Genomic DNA, 19,743 nt, shown 5'->3' with positions numbered 1-19,743 from the left:
AGGATTTGAAGAGAGCAGTCTGGGTTTGAGCCTGTACTCTTTTGTGTGTGTGTGTGTGTGTGTGTGTGTGTGTGTGTGTGTGTGTGTGTGAGTGTGTGAGCCTGTACTCTTAACTACTCAGTAGCCAGTGAGAGGGGCAGGGAGGTGGGGGCAGAAAGCATTGTAGAGAGAAGGAATAGCATAGGTGAAGGCACCCAGGTGAGATGGCACTGTATCAGCAGATTCATATAAAAGAATAGTGCAAAATTAGCCATAGAAGGTCTTAAAGCAGCTGAAGTGACACAAAGAGGTACGCTAGAAATAATTTGACTTTGATCCCTAAGATGGGTATTTTGAGGCAAGTCTGATAGTAGGATATTCATGTAGGAGGCTTTCTATCTGGACAGAGGTAATAAGACCTTTAAACAAGGCTAGCTATATGCAAATGGAAAAGAAATGATAGCTTTTAGAGGCACTGAGAAGGATACACAGTTTGTTGACTCACTAGATGCAGAGTTAGAACCGCAAAAACTATTTTGTTTTGAACATAAGTAATTGAGAATATGGGGATACTGTTGACAAAATAGATGGTCAAGTCATGGAGGAAATCTAGTGTGAAGGTGGACAGTAATTCATTTTAGTTGGTAGTGGTATGTTCAAGAAGACATATCCAGCAGTCAGCTAGAATATTTATAAGTCATAATTAGCCAGTAGATTAGGGAAATACCCCTAAAAAAATGAGTAAGAGCAAAAGAATGTAAAGAGAACTTCCATCTGGATTTTATATCAAGCAGAGAATTGTAAGCATATTAAAAAACACTACTTCCTTCACCTTTTTACTTTGCCCTTGTAATATCCCCTCCTATCTTCACTTCCTTTCTCAGCTAGACTTTTTTTTTTTTTTTTTTTTAAGAATTTATTTGACAGACAGATCACAAGCAGGCAGAGAGAAGGGGAGTGGAGCAGGCTCCCTACTGAGCAGAGAGCCCAATGTGGGGCTCGATCCCAGGACCCTGGAATCATGACCCGAGCCGAAGGCAGAGGCTTTAACCCACTGAGCCACCCAGGCGCCCCTCAGCTAGACTTTTTTTAATCTAGGTTTTTCATTTCAGACACTCTTTGCAGAACCTTATCATTCTCTAGTCATTTAGAAAGGAGTCACTATATATTTGCAATTTTTCTGGAGTATCAAATAGACTATTTTTTTTAATCCCACATGTCAGCATGTTGAAATAGAGGTTATATTGCAAAAGGTTAAGAAGTAAATGAGTGGTAAGCAGATACAGAGAATTCTTAACTCTGTGCAGTCTAACCTTAACTCCCAGACTACTGCTAACTATTGAGAAGTTAGCTGTGAAAGAAAAGGAAATGAACAGCAATAAAGACTGGCAGTATTTAGGGAAGATGGGTAGCATCTACTGCTACTGGGCCTTTTTTAACTTATAGCAGCTGGAAATGTTTTTTTTTTTTTTCTTGTCTGAACTTGAATACATTTGCAGAAACATTTTCTCTTTGAGCTTTCTAAAATTCTGCCTTAACTCTCTAATCGTGCCTTTGCCTAATTACACTGTCCTCTTCTCTGTGGGTTAGTCTGTTTTATTTTGCAGGGCAAGCCATATTTGAATTTCAGTTCTTTCTGATTCATACCAACAATGCCTCTCTCTCCTTTCTCTCATGTCCCTAAGTAAGTTGGGACCTAGCAGCATTGTGGGGAACAGGCTAACACACATCATCTGTGAACCTAAATTAAGTGTCAAGGCTGACATTTCTTGTTGGAGGGCCTCTCATGTCAAGAGAAATGATCCAGAAGGCAGGAATAAAAAACCAGGCACTTAGACATTCTTTCAGACAGATCCTTACTCAAATGATTCTCAAAGGAGTGGTGGTGGTGCTGTTCATAGGATGTCAGGTAAGCCAGGTGTCAGAGTCTTTCATTGCCTTAACCTGCAAAAAAACAAATAATGTAAAACGGGCAAAAGGAAGCTGAAAACACAAAATACTGCTCTTGGCTATAGAGAGAGCCTGAGAATTTGTCTTGAATTTCCCATCTTTTGTATTTCCCTTCACGTTTGTGTATGGCTTTGATCTATCACCCGTTTTTTAAAAACTGTTTCATGTCCTGACACGTAGTGAAATTGATAATAAAGGATATAAGAATGTGTTTATTCTTGGCCGGAAATGACCAGTTTTGGGCTCTGGCTACCCCAGGCCCAAAGACAGGATTGATAGCTCTGACACCCATAACCCATTAAAGGTCCGTAGGGAAGCAGATCTACCCAATCCTTTCATTACCCATTCTTGGTTTATGGCACTAGGGATGGCAAGCTTCCGTGTCATCTGAGACACATTCTTTACTGTAATATACCATACTTACATTAACCTTCTCATATTTGCATTAGATCTTGAAGAACCTTGAGTTACTTAAACCTCCTAACTCCCCTTAGTGTCTGCAATATATATATATATATATATATATATATAATATATATATATATTTTCTGCAATATATATATATATAATATATATATATTTTAAAGATTTTTAAAATTTATTTGACAGACAGAGATCACAAGTAGGCAGAGAGAGAAGAGGGGAAGCAGGCTCCCTGCTGAGCAGAGAGCCTGATGCGGGGCTCCATCCCAGGACACTGAGATCATGACCTGAGCTGAAAGCAGAGGCTTAACCCACTGAGCCACCCAGGCGCCCCTGCATTATATATTTTTCTGAAAACATTTGCTGTCTTTTTCCCCTTTATTTTCCCCTCATTTTAATTTATTAACTCTACACTACTCATCTCTTTTTCATTAGACATGATATCCTGTCTTTTTAAGGAAGCTTTCCCTAAGTATAAGTAAAAAAATACATTACTTATCCTCCCCAGAGCTTTTATTATGATAGGTAAAATGTCACATATAAAAAGAAATGTATACACAAAGAATGTTTTTATTTTGCTTCTATGCTATATTGCTCCATGTTATTTTTAAGTGTTTCTTCTTCAGGATTGTAACAAAGTATGGTCTTTAAATTCTAATAAAAAAATCACTCTTTCATATTTCATATTTTGTTTTAACATAAAAGTTCCTGCAGGACAGAGAACTTCTTAAAATAAAAACTTTAAAAAATAATTTTGTGTACTCAAGTATTGTGCAACGTATCTGAGTATACTAAGCATACATGTTATTTCTTAATTCAGTCAGTTTTAGGCTGGTGAGGGGAATGATTCATCTGTACTAATAAGTATCATCCAAAATGGAAGGTAGTAAAAGCCTCTCCTTGTGCTCCCATAGTAACTTGTGCCTCTGCCTTCATAGCAATAACACCATTTACACTGCCTTCATATTTGCTTCTAATAGAGTCTATCACAAACTAGATGTGGGGGTGGTAAGGAATGAGGTTTACATTTTGGAAAAACTTCCCATGCTGTTCTGTAGATACATCACACCTTCCATCACCGTCAACACCACCATTCTTCTGAGAACTTCTGTTCATCTCTAAAGTCTTAGAAAATAGGAAATTCTCTTACTTATCATTTTATCTCCAGTGCTTAGCTTTTTGTGCTTATAAGGTAGACAGTAAATGTTCCCAGCAGAAAGGTCAAACCAGGAGTTTAGAGATAGGAGAGATTAATTTTGACTCAGAAGAGCATGAGAGACTTTATACAAGGGTTACTTGAGAAGAGTAATGAAAAGAGGTGTTGAGCTAGTTTTATGGAAATGGATGAGAGCATTTCACGCAAGAGGGAATGAGCAAAAGCAGAGGCAGAAAAGTGTGGTATGTATTCTAGGGATCCTTGGGCAAAATTTTCAGGGTGTATGAAGTAGGAGAAGCCTACAGAATTTGCTTGTGTTCAGTTGGATTGTGAATTCTCTTGTTTGGAATTGGAACTTTGTTTGTAGGTGGTAGAGAGTCATTGAAAAATTGTTATTGTGGTATATCTTGATTCATCTATCAGCAACTTGGTGTATCTGTTACTGTGTAGGTAAGGTTATGGGTAGGTAGAAAGTGGAGACTGGGGGTTCAGTTGAAATTGGGACATTAGGTACAATTAGAGTCTAAAGTTACAGTGAAGAGAGAAGAGAGAGTTGATGCCAGAGATATTTTAGAGGTAAAATCAATAAGCCTTGGCCTCTCTTGTAAGTATCACATTTTTCATTTTAAAGTGGTAAACATTCCTAATAAAGAGAAATCGTGCTAGCAAAAAGGAGGGGTTTTTTTCTTAAAGATTTTATTTATTTATTTGACAGATCACAAGCAGGCAAAGAGAGGGGGGAAGCAGGCTCCCCGCTGAGCAGAGAGCCTGATGCGAGCTCGATCCTAGGACCCTGAGATCATGACCCAAGCTGAAGGCAGTGGCTTAAACCACTGAGCCACCCAAGCACCCCAAAACAAATGTTTTGAATACTCCTCCTTTACAATTGAATTGCTTTGGCATTTATAGAAAATAATAAAGTTAATTAGATACCATCTTGATAACAGTAGAATTAAGTGATTGATGATATGTATTGGAGGTTTATTTTATGTTAAGAATTAATTATAGGTTAGAAACATGCTGTAGTAGTATATATAGGCATTTTATGCTTTCTTTCTGTTTATTCAGGCATAGAAGAGTCTCAGTTATGGCACACTCTGAATGCCACTTTAGAAAATTACATAGGAATCAGTATACAATATGTTGGTGCACTATTTAATATAACTACAAGAAACTGCACTGAAATATTGAAAGTGAAAGATATTCTCCTTATTATCTTGTGAGCTACTTTTATCAGAGTATTTGTTTTATTTTAGCAGATTTTAGCTGACAGCAAAAACTAATATCAATGTTATTTTGTATGTGTTGCTAGTTTTTATAGTTTGAGGAAACAGAACATGATCGTGATTTATTCATTTGTTTTTGCTCTGTACATTATCTGTACATCAAATGGATTATTCATGTTAGTGTTGGTATCATTTGTCTTAAGTAGTTTGTTGACTTTATATAATACCATGTTTGCTTCATGTAGGCTTTGGCTCTGGAAGCTCATTTGTGTTGTTTTAAAACTCTAAGCCAAGACTTTTGATTTTTAAGATGGCAGAGTAGAGACATTGGTTCCCTCTTCTATCTGAAATTACCCTGAAACAACAAGGAGAATGAGACACAGAGATTACGTCTTTGATGAGACCGGAAATCCTATAACCCTAAACCAAAATATTTGAGAAATGTTGTCCAATGTAAGCAGGAAGAGATTAAAAGGGGGAACTAGTAGGAAGAGATCTCAGAGCTTGTAGAGCAATGTGAGAGAGATCTTCTGTTTACAGTGGGATCAGGATGTATAGGAGGGCAGTGAGAGCTTCCTTGGATTGTTGCCTGCATGAACTGCCAGGAAAGGAAGAGCAAAGGAGGAAACAGAGATAAACCGTCTTTGCAGAACACGCTTTCTTGGTGAAGCAAGAAATCATGGCTAAGCAACTTTATCTCATTGCTTCTCAGACACATTCTTTTTGTCTCTTTTCTCTCACACACACATGCACAAAACACTCTGTCATAAAATGCTTTCTTGTACATCAGTGACTACCTGTTAGTCCAGAACCAAGCCTGCTTCTTCCTTCCACAGTCCTCTTGCAAATAACTGATCCTAGTAGAGTTTACATCATTCATGGGTAAATAATAAAAAGGAAACAAGCACAGTATCTACACAAAAATGCTGCAAGAAAAAGGAAAAAAGAAACGGAAAAACAAGTGACATGAGAAACATGAGGAAACTGCATTGGCCTAACAAATTTAATGAAACAATCACTTTTTAAAAATAATAGACAAGGTTTATTGGTCAGGGAGAAATAGTAAGTCAGCAGGAGATGATAAATCATATTCTGGCAGGGCTCAAGAAAGAAAAGGAAGAAAAATAAAATCAGAGAAATAAATGGCCATCTTGGAAGCAAAAGGGAGAATTAATACTGTTGAAAAGTCAGTAAAGGGCATGATGACAGGCTTTTGAAAGTTGAACAAAGTGAAATGAGAATGAAAGAGATGAAACGAATGCTCAACTTTGTTCTGGAAATGGCGAATTCAACATTAGAACAGAAAAATGCTAAAACGTCTAACTTAAGAAACTTCCTACTGAAGAAGTCTTAGTTCTACAGATCAAAAGGGCAGGTAATAAGGAAAAATTAGTATACATTAATCCTTGAACAGTGTGGGGATTAGGGACACCAACCCCCCCCAATGCAATTGAAAATCTGTGCGTTAACTTTTGACTCCCTAAAAATCTTAACAACTGATAGCCTACCATTGACCAGAAGCCTTATTGATAACATAAACAGTTGGTTAACACATATGCCAAATATATACTGTATTTTTACTATAAGGTAAACTAGAGAGGAGAAAATGTTATTAAGAAAACCATAAGGAAGAGAAAATGAATTTACAGTACCATACTATAAAAAATCCATGTATAAGTGGATCCATGTAATTCAAACCCATGTTGTTCAAGCGTCAACTATACAGTCATCAGCATCATTATGTGGCCTAGTTTTTAAAAATTGGATTTCAGAGGTAAGGAATGCATTCTCTGTTCATCCCATTAAAAAGGTTATTTACCTGTAGGGGAGACCTAGGGGAAGGATCAGATACCATGAAGGGAATAGTTAACATCATAGAACAGTGGTACAAAGCCCAAAAGTCATCAGGGGAAAGAAAGTATGATCTCGGTCAACTATCAGCTGACAAGTTTATTTGAACAATGTAAGAACTCAAGGTAAATAGTATCTATAAGTTTTTTGATTAACTGTAGGAAGACGAATATCAGCTATTCAGTAGATGAACAGAGATGATTCAGCAAAAGGAATGACAAGGAAGATACAGCAAAATAATTGTGAGATTTGTAGTAACAGTATGATAGAACTGTAACATGGTAGAAATAACTAATAAAAGTCCAGATTGAAGGAGGAGAAAAAGCAGGAGGGTAAGTATAACTTCACTGATTTCCTCTTCTTATTCAGCTGGAGAACAAAGGATAGAAAGTTTAGACGTCAAGTTATAGAGGTATTAGTATATGTAAAGGAATAAAGATGAACACTTGAAAACTAAATATAATATGTTTAACCAAAATCAAATAGTGCATAGGAGGTACAAAGAAGTAGAACTGTATTAAATTTCTTATCCTAAATAGTCAGATGCAACCAAAGATGAAAGAATAAATTATTTCCATTTGCAAAAAACTGAAAACATATATGAGATACTTATCAAGACTGACTATATCCTAGATCACAAAAAACAAAAGCTATCATACAGATAATTTCTTGATCAGAAATTTTCTCAATTTCTTTTATGGAAGTGGTTCTTCATGTGGTCAGCAGCATCAGCAAGGCCTGGCCACTTGTCAGAAGCGCATACTTGGAAGCCCCATACCAGAGCTACTGAATCAGAAACTAGGAGAAGTCCCCAGATCTCTGTTGGTCAGGTTTTACAGATATCCCATTTATGTTTATTATTTGCAGTTGTTGTTTGTAGAATGCCATGATAAATATTTTTGTTCTTTCATATTTGGTCTTGTATCTGTTTATTTAGGAGAGGAAATTAGCAAATCAATGAATGTTCTGTAGAACTTTAGGTAACTTCTTTGTTGTGCTGGTTATTAGAGGTAAAAAATTGAAAGTAGGTTTTTTTGTTTCTTTAGAAATATCTTTTTTGTTTACAGAAAACAGGAGTGTCTTCTTATCCAAAAAAGATGAAACGAACACAGTTACTCTCAAAAGACAACCAAGTGAGCACCGCAGACTAATGAGTAGAATCAATAAGAACGTGATTTTGGCGCTTTTAACTTTGGCAAGTTCTGCATTTCTGCTGTTTCAGTTGTACTACTACAAGCACTATTTATCAGCAAAGGTAATATTTTTTCTCTTTTCTCATCATTAGGCTTCTTTTTAACTGTATATTTTCCTAACATAGCTCCCTATTTCAGTACATAAATTAATCTCAATTTTTCAGATTCTTGCAGAAATAGTTCCTACTGAGATTCTTATCTTTGTGTAGTGTGGCAAACAATTCACCATTGCAGTTAAATGTTACTATAATGACATGCTAGTCAAAGGTGCCAAGTTTCAGTAATGTTTACTGAAATTTTTTCTGATGCAGTTATATAAAAATTGTTACTCTTCTAAACACATCATCCCTTATTGGAAAGAACTGAATAATAAATAATTTTGATAAAATACCAAAATTATTTTAGTATAGTGTACTTCTCCCTCCCATTCTAGGGGAGGATACTTCTCTACTCTTGTTGACCTTGACCATGGACTTACTTTGGCTGGTGGAATGTAACAGACATATGCAGAAATTTCAGAGGGGCTGTTGTATGACTTGCCCTTTGTTCAACCCTGACCTACCAGGAGAAGAATGTGCTGGGTAGATTCTGCCCCTCCAGTCTGGGCCCTGGATGGAATGTATGAAGCAGACCAAGGTGTAGCTGCCTGGCTGACTTGCAGATCTGACAGAAAGTAATGCGTATTAGGCTTTAAGATTGGTCAAGTTAATTATGCAGCACTGTTATGTGGAATTGCTGGATGTTATTGTACAGATGAGAAAACCAAATAACAGAGATGTTAGGTAACTTGCCTACACAAATCACCCAATTTCTAACATCCAGGGCTGACAGATTGTACTTTACTCCATTCTTTCTAGGCTAAATTATTTTTAAAATAATTGACAAATACTGAGGCTACCAGCTATCTTGGGTATTTATCCAACGAATGTCTTTGTGTGACATCTCTCACCCCTTTCTGATTATTTTCTTAGGAGAACATCCTAGAGTGGAATTTCTGGATCTAATATGCATGTGTTAGGTTTTGTCACCTATCACAGGGTTATATTCCATAAGGATGAGTAGTGTGCCTGATTTCCTGTACCCTTTCCAAATGTGGAAATAATAGCAATAGTAATGACAATAATGGCATCTGTATTAGTTAGAGATGCTTTTGGATGACTAATAGTAGCTTAAACAAATAGAGGGTTATTTGTGTTTTCTACCTTTAAGTTCAGAGCTTCTAAACTTCTCTTGACATTTTCCTTGTGCTAGATAAGGCTGGAAGAAGAAATATTGCATTCTAGAAGGCTTCTACTTTTGTGATTTCCAGATACAAAATAATCTGGGAGAGCAAGGTTTTACTACCGTGTTGTTCTTGTTATTTAGTTTTTCCACACTTCGTAATAGAGATTGCAGAAAAAAAGTATGAAAGTGGGTGTCAGGTCACCTTACACTGTGTCTGCCACAGCAGCTAACATCTTTTTGTTGCTTATATGCTTGGCATTGTGCTAAGCATTTCACATACATTTAATTCTTAAAACAACAAATTGAGTATATCTTGTGCTTTTTTCCCAGAGAAAAAAACTGAGGTTTGTTGAGGTTTATTAATTTGTCCAATGTCACATAATTATTAATTTCTTTTTAGAGAGCATAAGCAGGAGAAGGGGCAGAAAGAAAAGGAGAGAGAGAATCCTAAGCAGCCTCCCTGCCCAGCGTGGAGCCTGATTTTGAGCTCGATCTCACAACCCTGAGATCATGACCTGAGCCAAAATCAGGAGTTGGACACTTAACTGATCCACCCAGGCACCCAATGTCACATAATTATTAAATGAGGGAGATAGAATTTAAACATAGGGAGTTTACCCCAAGAACCTTGTTCTTAATGTTAAACTCTATTAGTGGTCATTTATTTGATTACTAATGGGGCTAAACATCTTTCCATATGCTTATTGCTTCTTTTTATTTCTTTTTTATTCTTATTTCTTTGTATTCCCATCTGCATATTTTTCTGGTGGTGTGTTCTATATAGTTTTAAGGATAGTATACCTTTATCAAACATTTTTCCTGGTTTATTAATTTGCCTTTTAACTTTATATTCATGTATAACTCTCCCAATACATTTGTATATAATTTCTAGGTAGACAGCTTTCTTTGTTAGGGGATCTGGTTTTTATGTCGTAAGTGTCATAAGTAGTTCAAGACTGGAAATATTCACCTGTATTTTCATCAAAAACTATTTATTTTTTTTAACTAAGTAGAATTTACTTTAGGATAAGGTATGAATTAGATATCTAACTTTAAGTTTTTCCCAGATGGTTAACTATTTGCACCAATATCACTTTTTGAATTCCCTTCATAACTTAAAAATCCCATCTTAATTATACATTAAATTCCTACAAATAACTACTATCCCGACCCCTTCCCCTGAATGTATTATAGCTTTAGTTGTTAAAAGCACAAACTCAAGCCTGGGATTAAACCTATCTATACTGTTTATTAGCTGTGGGATCTTGGGTAAATTACTTCTAAATGCTCTGTTTCCTCATCTATAATACAGGGAAGGTAACAGTACCACCTTGTAGACTTGTGAAGCGTAAACAAATTAATTAATGCATGTAAAACATTTGGAACAGTGCATGTCACATACAAATCAAGAAATATGAAAAAAAAAAGAAATATGGGCATTTTGGGGGGGGAGGCTTTTTTTTTAAGGAAAGATGTCACCTAATACAAGGTTTGTTTTTTTTTTCAAGTACTGTCTTTCATTCATTGATTCATTCCTGCATTCATTGATCTGTTTATTTTGTTTCAAGTTTTTATTTAAATTGTAGCTAGTTATCATATAGTGTATTACCGGTTTCAGGAATAGAATTTAGTAATTCATTACTTATATACAACACCCAGTGCTCATCAAAACAAGTGCCCTCCTTAATACCCATCATCCATCTAGCCCATCCCCCAGCCACCTCCCTCTATCAACCTTCAGTTTGTTCTCTACGATTAAGAGTCTCTCATGGTTTGTCTATGAGTTATTTCTAAAAGGTTTATTTGTTTATTTGAGAGAGAGAACACCAGCAAGCGTAGGGACAAAGGGAGAGAGAGAGAGAATCCTCAACCAGACCTGCTGAGCACAGAGCCTGACATGGGGCTTGATCCTAGGACCCTGAGATCATGACCTGAACCAAAACCAGGAGTTGGACACCCAACCAACTGAACCACCCAGGCACCCCATGAGCTATTATTTTTATTAATTATCTTCAATTTTATAATCAAAAGCTGTATTTGTTATATTGTATCCATGACATACAAACTCCTTTAGTAATAAGCACCATATTCATTAATTGAACAAAATAAGGCATAAAATTAAAGTTCACTAAATCTGTAGACTGTTAAGTTTGAAAGGTTTGTATTATTTGTACTAGAGTTCTTGTTTTTTAAGTTCACTATTAATAATAGGTAGAAATGATAATATCTAAGTTCTGAAATATCAAAGGTTACATTTATTAAAAATATGGCAATTATATGAAACTATTCCTAGACAAGTAATTTTGTGTTCTGTAAAATGGAGTTTTAAACTTTATTATTTCAAAAATTTTTATTTGAAAGTCACTGTTTGCCAGGCATTTTGACAGGGTGATAGAAGCAATGAGAAATGGTTTCTTTCTTCCATTTATTTATAATTTATTGGGGATGGATGCTACTGGAAGTATGGATGCTTCTTGCATGTTATTAGTGTGAAGATAAAATATGATCTGTAAGGAATACAAGTAGTTTATGCCAACAGGAAAAAAATGCTTTATTTAAAAATAGTAGGTGTAGTGAGAGTAATAGATACTGAAGCTCCCAACTTTTTTTTTTTTTTTAAGATTTATTTATTTATTAGAGAGACAAAAAGAGAGAGAACAAACAGGGGTGGGAGAGAAGCAGACTCCCTGCCTGGCAGGGAGTCTGATGCAGGACTCTATCTCAGGACCCTAAGATCATGACCTGAGCAGAAGGCAGACGCTTAACTGACTGAGCCATCCAGGTGCCCTGGAAGCTCCCAACTTATAAATTTTTTTCGATTTTGTTGAAAATATTTACACTTTTTTTTTTTTTTATTGTGGCATATCCTTTATTGGAATGGCCTGGAACTGAATCTGCAGTATATCCAAGGCATTTTTGTACACTCCTGCTCCAGTGATAGATATTTTTTTTTCCCATTTTATTTATTTTTTCAGCGTAACAGTATTCATTCTTTTTGCACAACACCCAGTGCTCCATGCAAAACGTGCCCTCCCTATTACCCACCACCTGTTCCCCCAACCTCCCACCCCTGACCCTTCAAAACACTTTTAGCATTTTATTTAACTTCAAGATCTCACTTAAACGTTAGGGAAATACAGATGGATCTTGAGTATTCTAGTGTAGTTTCTTGTGACACAGGAAGAGATCTCAGTTTTATAAACTTTGTTTACTGATTGTATCTGAATTGCATTTCTCATTTGTTCAACATTCTCATATACTCAATCTTAGATAAAGAAAATTCACACAAATAAAATGATTTCTAATTCAATTAAATTAGTTTGATTTGTTAGCAGGAGATTACAGAATGATAGCCGTGATCAGCACTAACTTACAGGTCAGCAGCATCAGTGTAAAAACCATGATTTTTAGGTCATGTTTGAACTTCAAGGCAATTTAGGAAGACATTTGAGATTATGTATTAAAGCTAGGACAGGAACGAAAAGTTGGTTTTCTCTGTGATCACAGCCCACTTGTAGTAGTGAATTCCTGCAGCAGTAAATGTTGAGGACTGCAAAGCTTTTTAGGCTTTTCAGGAGAGAGTACTCTTATTATTGGTTAGGGAAGAAGGGTTATTGCTATCTTAAAGTTAAGGAGATCTACTTTTGATCATTTCTAGGTCTTCACCACAGAATTCTTTTTGGCCTTAGCTGGTTAGACAGATTTAGCCTTTCTATGATTCTCTGAATGAGGTCTGAATTATCTAGTTACTTGTCAGCATTAAAGAGAAGGAATTAATATAGGTCTTGGGTTAGCCACAACTCCATATATGGGTGGATTTGACTCTTCAGATTCCAGAGAACAACTCTCTAGATCTTTGAAACACAAAGTCTTGTGTGATGGCCTTGTGAGCATTTTCTTTGAGCTCCAGTTTTCAAGTAATTGGCTGATAAGAGGTGTGTGTAGGACCCACTAGAGAATGTCAGTTGTTCATTGTTTTTTTACTGCACCAACCAGGACTGTGATTATAATTCTGTGTGTTCATTCAGTCTGTGTTTATTGATCACTTGTTACATACAGGCCACTTTACAGGAATACAGAGATAAATAGAACACAGGTCCTGCTCTCAAAGAACTTATAATTTGATAGAGGAGGCAACAGCATTAATTCTTGAGTTCGAGGCCCACACAGTCCCGAGTTCAAATCCTCATTTGGTTGTTTGGCTTACTGCAAAGTCACCTGATTTTTTTGAGCCTCAGTTTCTTTAAATGGGCCTAATAGCAACATTGCTGGTTGAGATAGTGTATGAAATGCATCTCACTTAGTGTTTGATATATAGTAGATGCTCAATAGATGGTAGCTATTAGTAGTTTACACATTCTAGTCCTTTTAAAGTTTCCATTGCTGTTCGATAAGTGAAATTGTATTTAATTATTACAGGCTCTCACGAGCCTACATTTATCATTTTTTCATAAGTAAGTCACCTAGGGCCCAGATATCTTAAGCTTCTTGCTAAAGATTGCCAAGTTCAGTCCTAAAACTTACATCTTCACTCAGAGTCTTATATGAATATGTTCAAACAAAATACTGTAGCACTGATAAGATACAAAATGAGATGGCTTTGAGGTCTTAGGGGTCACAGTAGAAAATTGTAGAGTATTGCTGCCTCGGTGGAAGGAAGACAAAGCCAATGGACTGTGTTTGTATAAAGCATTGAGTGAACCACCTTAGTGATGTTCTTAACTTAGAACCATAAGCAACACCAGTGCCTGCAGTATTCAGCTATTCTTATTACCTAGAAAGCCACTTATAGGGTTCTGTGCTAGGATGACTTTCTTTGCATTATATGTAGTGACCTCTGTGTGTTTGGTTAGAAGGCCAGGAGGGAATGAAAAGGGGAGTTTGGATTTCAAGTTCGGCAATATTCATTCACAGTGAACAATTTCATGTGTCATTATTAGACATGGAAATTAATCTGGTAGCCATTTAGATCATGTGGGACAAAGGTTTTTTAAATATTTTGAGTTGGTCAGTTGCTTGCTAAAATCATGAAAGAAACATGATTGTAAAAAAATCTTCTTTGACTATTGGCTAGTTCTCTATGCTCTGAAGGATATTATATGGGTCATTTCTTGAGGAAGAGTATTCTATCTGATAATCTGATGTAGTATGATAAACTTTGATAAATGCTGTTATTCCTCTCTTCTTATCCTTTCCTCCACCCACCCCACCTCCAATTACCACCATTGCTGAGGAGAAATGTGAAAGAATTTCTTCCATCAGAATTGAGGGATATTTATTTATTTATTTATTTTTTGAAAGATTTTATTTATTTGACAGAAATCACAAGTAGGCAGAGAGGCAGGCAGAGAGAGAGGAGGAAGCAGGCTCCCCACCAAACAGAGAGCCCAATATGAGGCTCGATCCCAGCACCCTGGGATCACGACCCAAGCCGAAGGCAGAGACTTTAACTCACTGAGCCACCCAGGCGCCCCAGAATTGAGGGATATTTAAATAGTACTTCCATGTATTCCCAGACTTTAGACTTTTAGGTTTTTTAGACAAACGCTTAGTCTTATTAATAAATAAAACTTTCCCACTGTCTCAGATCACATTTATGAGTCTTAACACTAAGAACTTCAGTGACGTGGGAGTAAGTAAAAGAACAGTGCATCTAGTGGAAGGAAAGGCACTGAGATACAGAAGGGGAAAGCTGCCTAGAGGGTTAGTGAATTCACCATGGTTAGTGTTTCTGATCCTTAGGATTATGAATTAATTTTTTCAAAGACTTTATTTATTTGACAGAGAGAGAGAACACAAGCAGGGGGTGTGGCAGGTGGAGGAAGAGGGAGAAGGAGGCCCCCTGTTGAGCGGGGAGCCTGACCCAGGGGCTCCATCTCAGAATTCCAGGATCATGACCTGAGCTGGAGGCATACACTTACTAAGGCATACACTGAGTTATGCCCCGGATTGCAAATTTATAAACAATTGAAAGATATCAGTTTTTTAAGTCTGACTGTTTGATTTTTTATAGGCATGGGTAATGATCATGCTAGATGAACAATTCTGGTTTTTGGTTTCTGCAAGCAACTGATTGTTGGATACTGTCTTTCAAAAAAAATGAAAGGATTTTTCCTTAAATATTCACTCCTATATCCCAAATACTTTCTCTTCAATGCCATATCTTAATTTGACTCATTTATCAGTGGAGTTCAGGAGCCACCAGACTTTTTCTACCCTGCTTTTTGGTATCTGATTCCATCCTTCCATTTATTAATTCATTTCACATAATTTTTACTCTAAATTCCTATAGGAATATCTTTAGGCTTTAAAAATGTTTTTAAAAACTCCTGATTTTATATAACATTTCTTTCAGAACATTCAGCCATTTATTTCTCAAGTGTTCGTTGACTGCTTACTGTGTGACAAGCACAGTACTAAGCTGTGAGACAAAATGATGAGTCAAATGTAATCCTTGCTGTATAGGAAGTCACAAATGGAGTCATAATCTTAGGTCATAATCTCAGGGTCCTATGTCTAGCTTTGCACTCAGCACAGAGTCTGCTTGAGATTCTCTTTCCCTCTCCCTCTGCTCTCTGCTTGCTAGCTCTTTCTCAGATAAATAAATCTTATTAAAAAAAAAAAGAAAGAAACCTATAAAGAGACACACAAGCAAATGACAGTATGTTATTTCTTCAAAGCACACTTCATAAACCCTGTTCTGCCTACTTTACTAGTTATAGTTTAAGAACTCTTCTGTTCTTTAGTCTCTAGCTTTTGTAACCCTCTTTTGTACAGCTGTCACAGTTATTTTTCTTAAGATGTGATCCACTTATTCTCTGCATAGCATACCTATGGAATAAGATCTAAATTTCTTACCATGGTATGGTAGATAGTCTTTGCTCCTCAAGATCCTGTCTTCCCCGCACTCTGGGCTTCAGGAGGTGACCTGCATTAGCTGAATTCCTTGCCTTTTCTAGTTGAGGTCAGCCAATGGAAACGTCACCCAGAGGTTGGAGACCAGGAGGAAAGAGAGGCCAGGTTATTTATTCTCTTGGTTCTCTATTTCTAGGATCATTGCTTGATAGGGACTGCATTCCTTCGAAACAGCTACAGTGTAGCCACTGGGTGCCAGTAACTGTTCCTCACCAGAGATAGATTAACCATTTAGATAAATGAAATTTTAACTGTAAGGCCCCTCACTTCAAAGGCCCTTGAAGGGGGCTTAGGCGTATGTTACAAAGCTATATATTTTGGTAAAGTTTGCAGAAGATATTTTTGCATTTTTTTTCTTAAAAAGGGCCACCAAAATTGTGTAATTTTTAGGCCCCTATAAAACTGGATCTTCCTATGTCCTTATCCTTGATCCTTCAAGCTTAGGTAATTGCAAAGTTTATAGGGAATGAAAAACTGCTGAATAACCTACTGAGGGAGGTTATGGTTGAATATTTAATGGCTGAAATAATATTTTGAGTTGCTTTTATGAGTATAAGTTTTCCAGGTAAAGAAGGATGGGAAGGGCATTACAAATAGAGGAAGCAGCCTATTTGGAAAGGATGAGCTATGTGGAATCTATGTGGATATCTAGAAAAGGATGAGCTATATGGATACCTAGAGACCAAAGGAAACAAAAGTCTTGAGGCAGGAACATGCCTGGCAGTTTTAAGAATAGCAAAGAGACGAATATGGTGATAGAGAACTTTTGCTTTTATTCTAAGTGAAATTAGGAACCATAAGGAGAGATTTGAGCTGATATGTGACATGATCTGACTTTAAAAAAAAAAAAGTAATAGAGTGAATGCTTTGTTGAGAATAGATTGTTGGATCAAGGGCTGACACAGACCCAGTTAGAAGGCTGTTCTAGTAATTTACACAAGAGTATGATGGCTTGGATAAGGGAACTGGTGGTAGAGTTAATGAAAAGTGGAAAGTAGATCTATCAGAATTTGTTTATGGACTAGATGTTGGGTATAAAATACAGAAAGGAGTGAGGGATAACTTTAATATTTTGGGCTTAGATAATTGGAAAAGGGAAGTTGCTGTTTACTGAGATGGGGAAGACTAGAAGAAGTAAGCTTGAGGGATAGTTAGAGATCTGGAGGGTTGTTGTTGTTTTTTTTTCTTTTTCCCATACATGTTAAGTTTGAGATGCTTACTTGACAGCCAGATGAAGAAGGTGAATAGATAGTTGAATAAATTTGTAATTCAAAGGACTGGTTTGGTTGGAAATGTAAATTGAGAGTTATAAGTGTATAGATTGTATTTAAAGCCAATAAGAGTAGATGAGTTACCAAGAAAGTGAACATAGAGTAAAGAAATGGGAGAAAAGTCTCCTGGTGTGAGTTTTGGGACCCTCCAATACATCAGAAGTGGAAGACCTAACAAATGAGAGTTAAGAAGGAGCGGCCAGAAAGAAATAGCAGGAAAACCAGAAGTAGTCAGGATTCTGAGAGCTAACCAACTGAAGTGTTTGAGTGAGACAAAAGTGATCTACGATTCTTGATAGATCAAAAAGACAAGGAATAATAATTGATCATTGGGTTTAGCAACATGGTCATTGGTGATCTTGATGAATACTTGGAGGAGTGAATTTAATCTTGTGAGCACATGAGGAGAGGACTCGGAGGCAATGAGAACAGACAGCCCATTAAGGATATTGCTTGAAGGAGGATAGAAAATTGTTAGTTGGGAAAAGACGAGTTGTTTGTTCATTTTAAGATAGGAGAAATAATATCATATTTATATATTGATGGAAATGATCCAGCAGAGAAAGCAAACAGCTCAGAAATTCAGTCTCATCTACTAATGGAGAGCTATGGTGAGCAACAAGGGCTTTACAGAGTTTTCAGTCTCTTTTTAAGGATGAAGATTACAAAGCTATCACTTAGTGCTTTATTCTCAAATATCCCTTGGTATGAAAATGTTATTGTCTAAGTTGCAGAGCTTATGAGAGACCAGTTCTGGCTTTACCTTAATAACTCAGTATATCTTTGCCTCTTTTCCTGCTTCCTTCCCTGCGTTTAACAAACCATCATTAAACATTTACTCATTCCTAAGCACTACACTAGTCACTGTCAATACAGAGAAGGACTGGACTTGGTCCCTGCCCTTAAATATGCAGTGTAGTGGGGAGATGAGTCTCCTTTTTAGGAAATTGGGGTATTTTCATTTTTTAGGGTAAGGCTATTCTTACTGTTCTTCAGCATCCTCCCATGTATATCTTATAGGTAAAGAACATATTCAAGGCATAAAAAACTTCCCTGGATCTTCCTAGGGCTTGAAATATTCTTCCTATTTTCTCTAGACCATCAGACATTCTTTTTCAAAATACTTTCAAAGTATTTTGGGGCTTATCAGATGAAAACTCATAATGCTTTCTTCTGATTCTCTAGACCTGAATATTTTTTAAAACTTTTATTTTTTAGTGGAGTATAGTTGACACATAGTGTTACATTAGTTTCAACGCAGTGATTTAGCAGTTAGTACATTAGTTAGTACATTAGTACAACACAGCAATTCAACAGTTATGTTGTGCTCACCACAAGTGTAACTACCATCTGTCATGCAACACTATTAGAGTCCCATTGATTGTATTCCCTTGATTGTATTCCCCATGTGTCCCTTTCACCCCATAACTAGAAGCCTATGTCTCCCACTCCCCTTCACTCATTTTCCCTATCCTCCCTCTTCTCTCCTGTACCCGCCACTAGTTTGTTCTCTGCATGCCAAGCCAAATAAGTCAGAGATAGCTTTGAATTTACTAAAATTTTTTTTGTCATCTTCTTAGAATGGAGCTGGTTTATCAAAATCTAAAGGAAGCCGAATTGGATTTGATAGCACACAGTGGGTATGTATGATAAGCATGAATGAAATTCCTCATTTACAATGTTCATTTGGTTCATTTGTTCATGTACTTGATAAGTATTTGTTGAATGATGACAGTGGTAATAGCTGTCTTGGTGGGCAGTGAGAGTAGGTAGTAGAGAGGAAGAGGTAGGTCCTCGGTCAAGTGCATTACATGCAGTATCTCATTTGGTCCTTATGGACGCTTTATGAAGTCAGTACATATTGTTATCCTCAGTTCACTAAAGGGTTTAGGGTTAGTTGGCTAATAAGTGGCTGAATCTAGATTGTAAGTATTTGCTTTCAAAATTCTCAGTCACTTAACTATGGTACATCGCCAAATGAAAAAAATGTATGAATCAGAATTGAACTATGAATAAGGGACAGTGATGATTAGGAATAAAAATCAATTCAACTGGTTTCCTTTTTTTTTTTTTTTTAAGATTTTATTTATTTATTTGACAGAGATCACAAGTAGGTAGAGCAGCAGGCAGAGAGAGAGGGGGAAGTAGGCTCCCTGCTGAGCAGAGACCCCCCCCCATGTGGGACTCAATCCCAGGACCCTGAGATCATGACCTGAACTGAAGGCAGAGGCTTAACCCACTGAGCCACCCAGGCACCCCACACCTGGTTTCCTTTTTAAGATAAGGAAAACTAGCAGTATATACAATATATCCCTGTTTTGATTTATAAATTTCAGAACCAATACATTTATAAAAATATGTTTTCTTACCTTTTTTCTAGGCAAATTTAGAATGAAAAAGGATGCTAGGTTACTGGTTACTAATAAAAAGTTACATTTCTCCTGTTAGTATATATTTTGGATGTGACTAGTTATTTCTTGTGGATGACTTCAGTCTTTGGCAGCTCTTTAACCAGAGACACGAAGCTTCTAAGATAGAAAGTAGATTTTCAAAAT

At 36.6% G+C, this 19,743-nt stretch overlaps 1 protein-coding gene across 7 annotated transcripts in view; it reads left to right on the top strand.

Moving 5' to 3' along the window:
- The window catches only part of FKTN (fukutin), an 83,586-nt gene that overhangs the window by 5,600 nt on the left and 58,243 nt on the right, over positions 1 to 19,743 (top strand). For all 7 annotated transcript variants that reach the window (XR_006820857.1, XM_046023403.1, XM_046023405.1 and 4 more), the window contains exons 2-3: positions 7,653 to 7,840; positions 18,769 to 18,828. Coding sequence is in view for 6 of the 7 variants with exons in the window: in XM_046023403.1 (XP_045879359.1) it covers positions 7,653 to 7,840; positions 18,769 to 18,828 (248 nt within the window). In the remaining variant the exon portion in view is untranslated. The remainder of the gene's footprint in view (positions 1 to 7,652; positions 7,841 to 18,768; positions 18,829 to 19,743) is intronic.

Source organism: Meles meles, chromosome 11 (genome assembly GCF_922984935.1).
Source record: "Meles meles chromosome 11, mMelMel3.1 paternal haplotype, whole genome shotgun sequence".
NCBI classification, from domain to species: Eukaryota; Metazoa; Chordata; class Mammalia; order Carnivora; family Mustelidae; genus Meles; species Meles meles.
Note: the sequence above shows the minus strand (reverse complement) of the source record. Positions and strands in the feature narration are given on the sequence as shown.